Consider the following 9560-nt stretch of genomic DNA (forward strand, 5'->3'; position numbering starts at 1 on the left):
CTAGTCTGCACTAGAACCATTATTAAGCAGCAACGAACCATCCAAAGTCCAAGCCGGTCGTTGACTTCACTGCGCGTTCTTCTGCCGAACTACCGCTCGTTTACTACCGGCTCGCACGACCGACCAGCCCCGTTCAATCTGTGTTAGGCCACCGAGAAGCAACGCACCGACACGCTATATTTTACACGAACACAATTCCGATTACCGTACAAACTACCCCCGCGTATGTCCCGCTGGACATGACCGCTTACCGCTATTCGTCGTCCAAGTGTGCTTAACGTGTTCAGTACCAGTTACAAGGAAAGTTTACTTCGCAAGATACCCGTGGTCGCACCCTCAGACTCCTACCCCGACGTCACCATGTCCACCGACGCCGCCAGAGGGACTGGTAATGTTAGCCAACTCTTATACAAGGTACGCGAATTTAAAGACCTTTACGTTAAACACAATAACAGGTACAAATTACTTGTAAAAATAATCATCTTCAAAAATATTTTGGAAATTGGCAAAAGTAATTGGAAAAGTATTTGGCCTGTCTTAATATAAACGTATTATCTTTCTGAAATAAACTATCTTTGGCATAACACTTATTTTCTACTGTAATAGTCTTTCAAAAAAAAAAAAAAAATGTTTGATACATTAAAAGAGTTAATTTAGTTATATTTAGTAGAGTCAAGTAATTTTTCTTCTGATTTTTATTATTATTATTTTTGCTATATAATTATTTTATTTAAAAATGATTTTTTTGAACTTGGAATTTATGTAGAACATCAATTAATAATATGATTTAAATACAAACGAATTTAATTTTCATTTTTATTATGGCACGATTTAACGATAAATTTAAAAAAATATATGAATTAGTACATAATCTTTTTATTTTTGATAAAATGGATTGAATGATAATTTTTTTATAATGGATCCATTAGACATTTAACCTAGATAGTCATTTCTTGAACAACATTATTAAATTGTGAATTTATTATTGATTACCAGTTATTTATTTAGCAATAATAAACCTAATATTTAATACATGATTAAATAAAATAATTATTGCAGCGATTAAGTTATTAATAATTACTAATTATTACTGGGTATTTATAATTTTAATCAATATTACGATAGTTGATAGAATTATGACATTCCAACTCTCAGATGAAAAATTAAATTAAAAATAACATGATAATTCTAGAGAGTCCAAGAATTATAGTAAAATTATAGTACGAGTATAATTTTCGTTTTGTACTAATCTATTGCCATGCAAATATAACACGACATGCAAAGGATTTGTCATTTAGACATAGATATCTATCTACACCTCTCCTATGAGTACAATGAACATCCATTAGCTGATGTAAAAATAATTATTTCCTAAATCGAATTTTTTTATAATAATCTAACCTTGAAAATAAAACATCTTATTCTTCGAGTGTTGTCCGGTTACGTCTAATGTGTTGTAAACTTCTAAAAACTAAATATTTAAAATTAGTCAGATTCCAACTAGATACATGGGTTTTAACTACTTAAAAGTTAAAGGCATTTAATGTATACTTGATAAATCTATTATAAACATTAAAATCTAGTACAAATGTTGAACTTGATGAATTTTGTATCATTATTTAATGATTCCAACTTTATTATAACATTTAATACAAATCGCATTCCTGTGGTACACGCAATTACGGTAGTAATCGAAATTCCGTGTAACTTGTACATTTGTCCGGGCTTAATGAGAGGTTTATAGTTCTAGTTCTTCCTTCTTTGTAATCCTGATTAACGTCGAACAAGTTACTAATTGATTATTGGTCACGCATATTGAGGGAAATAAATAATAAAAATGTTTATATGAATGAAAAAGTGTTGGAAAAAAAGAGTTGCTATCCTAAGTAAATGATTTAACATAGTTCAACTAGAAAAATTATTAGGAAACAAAAACACTACAAGTTCAATGACTGCAACATGAATGACCGCAAGAATCGCAGACCGCAATGTTACAACACAAACGCGCGTCACGCGTGACTCCGAAATAACCACTTGCCATCACATTTTGAGAAGTCTCATCCGTAGCCGTGTCGATCCTTTAATAGATACCAAAGAGTAAAAATTATTCTTAAATTTGTTTAAAATTGTTTCAAAAATCATTCTTGAGATGGTAACAAAGATATTATCTTCAATTTATAGCAGCTGGGTAAAATATGAATCATCAATACACTTTTTTTTTTTTTGAAGTTATTCATAACTTTTTTGGGTACAGAAGGGAAAATTTCTCTAAGAACTATTTACGTGATTTTTATGTCTAATAGTTTTATATTTCTCATTTGTCTAATTTATGAAATTCTGTGTTTAAATAGTAACCATTAAGTTTATTACAACATAAACTACACATACCGTAAAGTACAATGTATTGCTTGTACGCCCATTTTTCAATTATGGTTCAAAGAAATATTTCGTTTTAAACTGTATTTATTCTATTTTATTGTCTGTTTTCATGTTAAGTATTCCAGTGATCGGAGCAGACAGTTAAAAACACTTTATTTTAAAATACTCACTAACTGCGGGTAGTCTTTATCGCGTATCAACTGTATATGTATTTACACGCTGTGTAACATGCCTCGAAGATGTTCTTCGGTCTATTCTAAATTTTAAACAAAATAATAGATTAACGCCTTTTGGTTGAATGATTAGCGCATTGTATTATAAAAGAATACGTATGTATAATGAAATTGATGAAATAAATGTAGACAAAAAAAAAAAGACATAATGGTAACCAGGGGGAACATTGGTGTACAACAATAAGTATCTATTTCTTACATTAGGTCAGTAGGCTTCTATTAAATTGAAGTAGCATTTATAGATACAGATTTACAAAGCAATATTTAAAAATAATTGTTACAATTATTCATACGAAGGCATTTAAATTGAATTAGCTAATCAAAAACTTAAGGCAATCTACGAAAAACTTAATTATGTAAATTGATGTTTAAAAATTTCCCCCCACTGAAAGATTAACAACATCTTATCTTAATCATTTTATGATTGATGATATGAATTGATTTTAAAATATGATTAATTTTGATTCATAGGTGATATATATATATTGTAACACAATAGGTAATCCTTTAAATATAATAAATTATTTAATGTAATGTCTTTTATGTAATTGCGCTACGTAGATACTCATTAAATGACATAAAGTGAATATACAATATCATAATATTACAATGTCATTGAAATTAGGTTGGTCAAAATTATATCATCGTTCTAAACATTTTGTTATTAGTTATTGTGCGAGTTGTGGGACGTGGTTCATTGTATAAGTTGTCTGTGTTTCTCAAAGTGTACGTGAATGATGTTTTTGTAAAATTACATATTTTAATCTATAAACCTTTGTCGGTAGGCGGTATGCAAATGTAATGCATTTAGAACAATAGATAGACAAAACAATATTTTCGTTAAACACTTGTTTCAAGTTCAAATTTTTGGTCTCGTGTGAAAACAAATCAACATGTAAGGTCATACGACATGCATAAATCACAACATACTGTAATTAACTAAAATGTGTATGACAGACAACTTTGACCTTATCTTATCTTAAGGTGACTTATCTTAAAGTATTACATAAATAAATATTAAAAAAAAAAAGAAATTTTAGTTTAATAATGAATACATTTTAATAACAATATCAACTTTTTTATAAAAATAATTATAAAATGAGTTTTTAGCGTATATACATATACTTTTTAGTATATTCATTCAATCATAATTTTCCTTAAATACAATTTGCTATGCTTTAGACGTTTGGAACTTATAGTTTCTTTTAAAAAGTATTGTATTTCTCTTAAATTATTGACCTCAGAATTGATATTGAAAAGTGTATTACAACACTTACACATTCATTCAATATTTTATGGTAACAGATATTTCTTAAGAGGGTATATATAACGGTTATATTTATACATCTTAATATATTGTTTTCTATAAAGTGTAGGCATTGTTAATATCTTAACTACGTTGAGTTGATTATTTGTTGATTCCCATTTCTTTTTCAAGGAGATGAAAAACTGTTGACTGACATGATCCGTATAAACATGTAATTTTTCATTAGATATAACTATTGAGAATTCATACAAATATCAAAAGTTAATACATCTTTTGTGTTTTGCTAAATGTGTTTAGAATCTACTTTTTTTTCATTTATTCGACAGTCTCGCTTTTTTTAATTTTCCAAGTTCACAATATCACAAGTTAAATCCAAGAGTCAGTTAAGAATATTTTTATTACATAACTCAAATAAAATTATATCTGATAGTTATATGTCTAAAGAAATCTAAGAATTCTGATTTTTTATTGGAATTTTAACGTTCATTTTTTATTTTTAATTAAAAAAAAAATTTATCTCTCACACGAGCAAAATTTATTTCACGATTATTTGCTTTTTATAGAATAATTGATTGATGTTTCTAATGTATTAAATTAGTACATATTTTCAATTACTTCTATCCTTCATTTTAATGCATTACATCTTATACTTATCGTTTTATTGATTTAATTGAACAACATCAACATGTTTTATAAGCATCTTTAATATATATTAAAGATATAATGAGTAAATATATTTACTCATTGTACTATAAAAAATTGTTAAACAATTACAATTTGTGTGCTTGAAAGGTCAACATTTAATTTTGGTCTTGTCAATAATATGTTAAAAACAATATCATTTATGGTCTTCAGTGATCACCTACTTGAGTCTCGCCCAACCAGGAACTATTTATAATAATGACCCTGAAATATTTATTTGTTACCTTCAAACATTTTTTGAAACAATAGTGATGACGATTAAGTGTTGCTGTAAGGTTTATAGAAATTCAAAAACTGATAAACTTCAAATCATTGTATAAATAATTTTATTATTTCTTGTATTTAGGTACTGTTACAAACAAGTTGGAATTTTTTTATTACTTGTCATATTTAAAGCTTATACTTGTCATGAAAATTAAATAACAAGTCACTTTAAGTACAATTGTCATATTTATGGGAAAAATGTTTTTCTTTGTAAAATAAACATTTGCCAGTGAAGCGTATGAAGATACAATCTAACAAGAAGCAAATAACGGTACTAGCTTCTTGTAGAACAGTACATGACAATATTATTTTAGTATCACATATTATGTTAATAAGAAACGAAAGTCATGATGACTTTATCCCTGTAGAGATTCTTTACTATATTTTCGGCATAGTTTTATTAAAATTGAATTAACGAGTTACGGATACTTCAATATGTATGTGGCAGACCTGAATCATCTGAAAATTAGTACTGCTAGCATTAAACTCGATCATTTGAGTGGTTAAGTACCGTTTGTTCTTTTGGAAAATTCAATTATGATATGATCTCTTTTCAGAGGTATAAATGATTACATCAAAACCGCATCGTATCTATTATTATAATAGTAATACATATATATGGGTCAATAGGTCTTGACGGATTTCGTTGTGAATCATTGTCCAAGTATCCGCCAGCGTTTTATGAATATACACAAGTAAATTATGCGTTGTGGTGGTGCGCGGTGTGAATGTCGATAGGAGTCTTCCCAACATGTGGGTTAAGTTGTTCGCCGACACAATATTAGTGTGTATACCCATGATGTGCTTTGATTAATCATGCAATTAGGATTTAAGTATATCTAATCAACGGTACGACACTCCATCGATCTTTCCACCAGTATAATCACGTGTAAACACAAGGTACCGGTAGTGTTACGCTGGCAGTGTAATACACACACCTTATAAATACCACGAAATATACGAGTTTTATTAATATTTTAGCTTCCGCAATCCCGTTACCCCGTCGGTAACCGTTGTCGTCGCGGATTGTGCGGTCAAGGCCATCGATGATTGGTCGACGCCACTGCAGTTTAATGAAACGTCTTACTTTCAACTCTGACACGTTAGCATGCAGACTATGTTTTAACTCTTCACTATAGGTGTATTGTTTTTAGCTCGAATCGCAAATAATACTGGGCAAACATAAATTGATGATCTCGAGAGGAAAACATAGTTTTCCACTAATGATCTACTGACAACTATTCAAACTTTTCGAGGTTTATAATTTTGATTTCGAGCAACGCAAACGATCTGTGTAATGATTTAACCGTTGTATTGTTAATTCACTTTTCTCTTCTTCTTCTCGGTGCCCCCGAGGTGTAATAAAAACACACCTTAATCCTTATGATTCATGTACAAACTATGATTATATTTCAGATGTTTTTGTAGTCTGTCAAAGAGTACATATCACTTAAACAATGAATTTACATGTATATCTGGTTCGAATATTGAATAGATGTACATATGGATCAAAGTTCCGTTTTTATGAAATAAAATACACAACTCCAACATTACTAATAACCATAACTCTACTGACGATGGTATCGTCGTACAAAATTAACAAAACGACCATAGACGCTCGATGTCTAATTACAGTGTTCAATGCTATTATACATCATCGACTATGAAAACAGTAGGTCAGACGAACGTGTTGTCCATAACAATAATATCAAGCCAATAAAAAGAAGTGCTAATTCACGGTATATATTTCAATGAAAATCAAAAACAATGTAGAAAGTGAGTTTGCTAAAAATTACAAGCTGGAGCGTACTATTTAAACGATTTTAACGTATTTAGATGTAGAAAACATTTTAGCCCTTGTTTAATTAGACTTTTTTCGGTAGGTTAATTATATCGAAAAAACCATTTAGCAAGAAATTATCTAATTTTTTACTTTTAAAAGTAGTCTTGTATTTTTAACAACTGATAATTTAAAAATTCTCAGATCTGTTTATTTTTTAAATTATTATAAAAAAAAAACGGCGTAATCGAATTTCTGTGACACTTTTTATGTTTATTTTAATAGCAAAACTTGTTCTTTAAATAAGATATTTGACACAAAAACTTTAAATCGTTTGACTCATATAAGCAAAGTTATAAATGGATTTTACCCATAAATAATTAAGTCCTAAAAAACTGAATAATTAGATGATTTTTTTTTCATAAATATTGATTCAGGTGGTTTGAGGTTAGATCCATAATGAGTTTCATAATGAATTTTGACAAAACTTATTTTGTTTGTATTTTTTGTTAGAAATTTCTAGCTCAGTTTAATATAGCGTTCTACGTTTAATAAGTATAGGAAGTATTTAATGTCTGTTTCTTCTGCATCGGTTATTGAACTGTGTTATAAATTATAATTTAAACACAAAACTCGTTCTGACTAATATTTGAAAATACCTCAAGTGTACTAAAATAAATAATAAAATTTGTAAGAAAAGAATTTAGACAACAAATTGAATGTTAGATATAATTTAATTATTGTATATCACCAGAAATTTGACTTAATTCCTTATTCGTTGAGTTAAAACATTCTTGAACATAATGAACTAACAACAATAACTATTAAACTTTAAATTAATAATTCTTAATTTATTAATAATAAATCAAAAACTGTTTTACAAATATGTGATTAAAGGTTCAAATATTGAAATTATTTATTATAAAGTAGGGTTGTTAAAAACATGTTAAAAAAAAAATCAGTAAAAATATAAATAAACGATTTAAAACGTTTATAACACTGTTTTAAACAAGCAGTGTTAATACGTTACAACCATTTTATAAAGGTAAACTAGCTCGGCAATTATTAAGTTGTCATATTTTTTGAATTTATCCTTAAAATAACGTTCGACAAATTAGTTTTCGTGTACTATTACCATCTCAGTTCTCATCAAAGTATTTACTTTGTCATTAACTGTAAAAGTCAAATACGTCCGTCACTGAAATGTACATATAATTTTTATTTGATGCTTTGTTTTTAAATGTTTTTTCACGATACAATTAATGCCGTTACACCAACATTCATGAAAATACATTCATTTATTTATTTGTAATAAAATGTGTTTGTGAGGTCATTTTGAAAAAAATTTACGAAATAATTTAAATAGAACACATAACTTTTAATTCCCAATTTTCATTATTTTACAATTCACTCACGATTTGTATTATAAAAAATTTAATCGAAACAAGAATTAAATTTCAAAGTTTGGATTGACAATAGGAGGACATTAATTTTCAGAAAGTTCAATAGCTCCCTTAAACTGAAATTTCATTTGTACAACTATTATATGTAAGCCCTATGGTCACTTAACTTTAAAACATCCTCTAAACATTTTATTCTATGTCTATGACCATGACCCCTTTGTAAAATACCACAAAATATAAATAGTTATAACTAAGACCCAGATTTAAATTTATTTATAAATTTTGTTATGTTATTTTAAACACACCATCAGTCATTACAATATTTTATTGATTGATTTGAAAACTTAGTAATGTGTTGTTATTGGGGTTATAGTTTTGAAGGAGATTAGAAAGATTATCTTTCTTCATATGAAAAATATTTCTAAGCTATTATATATTCCTATAGTAGCCCTAACTTGAAAAATTGTTTGTTGATTACATTTATTTTCAAATAGCAGGGTTTGTAAAGTTTAAAAATCTATACATTTTTTAATTATTTATTAAGTTATTTTGACATCACACAATTCTTTCTTGTTTTATAGTAGTTAGACATCCGTTCTAGTTCAACCCTGAATTTTAATTACTACAGACTGTGTAATCAACAAAATCGTATGTTATTCCATAATTAAAATTTTATTTTACTTTAAATTGTTATCCTTTTTTGGATTATTATCTAATTTAATTATCCAGTAGTAAAGATTGACTTTTATTTATTTGTATATACATATAATCATATTTAGTAAAAATTATTTGTTTTAATTTATTTGATAATTCTTTATAAATATTTCTTTTTTTTTTTACAGCTATTACGGATAACATTTTATTTACTTGCCTTTTGCGAATACACTATAGCTGAAGAGTGTGGTGCTAACGGCCAGCAACTTAAATATTTATGGGGTGATGCTTTTACCGATTCGTTGGACTGTATAGGTCCCAACGGTAAACCTTATCCAGAGTAAGTACTATCTTTTTTTTTTCGAACAACCATTAGATTAGGCATGGTGTAGCCATTCTGGTAAAATAATAATGTAAATAATTGAGAATTAAGGATGACGGCCTACTTAAAGAAAAACGATCGGTTCATATCAATCACTGACCGTGATTTATTAAGTGACAACATTAAGTTGACAACCGTTTTACACTCATATTTTATTATAATTTTTCAGATCGGTAGTTGCAGGAACTTTTAGGAGAACCAGCAGCTGGAGTTCCTCAAGGACAGGAAGAGATGCTTTCCACTCATATCATAAGCCCAGTCCAGAAACAGTCCGAGAAACTTTATTGAAAAACTATAAATCTAATAATCACCAAGAAGATATAACTATAAGTAGGACAGGTATGTTTCATTTATTTTTCTTATTTATTTTATTTCTTATTATACAGTAACATTATTATATGACCTATTTTCTATTTTTAGCTTCGATGCGAAGCTGAGAAGGTATTGGTTTTACTATGATGTGTTTTTTTTTTTTTTTTTTTTTTTTTTTTTTTTT

At 28.0% G+C, this 9560-nt stretch overlaps 1 protein-coding gene across 1 annotated transcript in view; it reads left to right on the forward strand.

Annotated features, from left to right (window-relative positions):
* The window catches only part of LOC126906355 (uncharacterized), a 13939-nt gene continuing 4379 nt past the window's right edge, over nt 1-9560 (forward strand). The window contains exons 1-3 of the mRNA XM_050686930.1: nt 1-414; nt 8871-9022; nt 9234-9403. Coding sequence (XP_050542887.1) covers nt 361-414; nt 8871-9022; nt 9234-9403 — 376 coding nt within the window. The 5' untranslated portion in view covers nt 1-360. The remainder of the gene's footprint in view (nt 415-8870; nt 9023-9233; nt 9404-9560) is intronic.

This window comes from Daktulosphaira vitifoliae, unplaced genomic scaffold (genome assembly GCF_025091365.1).
Source record: "Daktulosphaira vitifoliae isolate Bord-2020 unplaced genomic scaffold, ASM2509136v1 Scaffold_4, whole genome shotgun sequence".
Taxonomy (NCBI): domain Eukaryota; kingdom Metazoa; phylum Arthropoda; class Insecta; order Hemiptera; family Phylloxeridae; genus Daktulosphaira; species Daktulosphaira vitifoliae.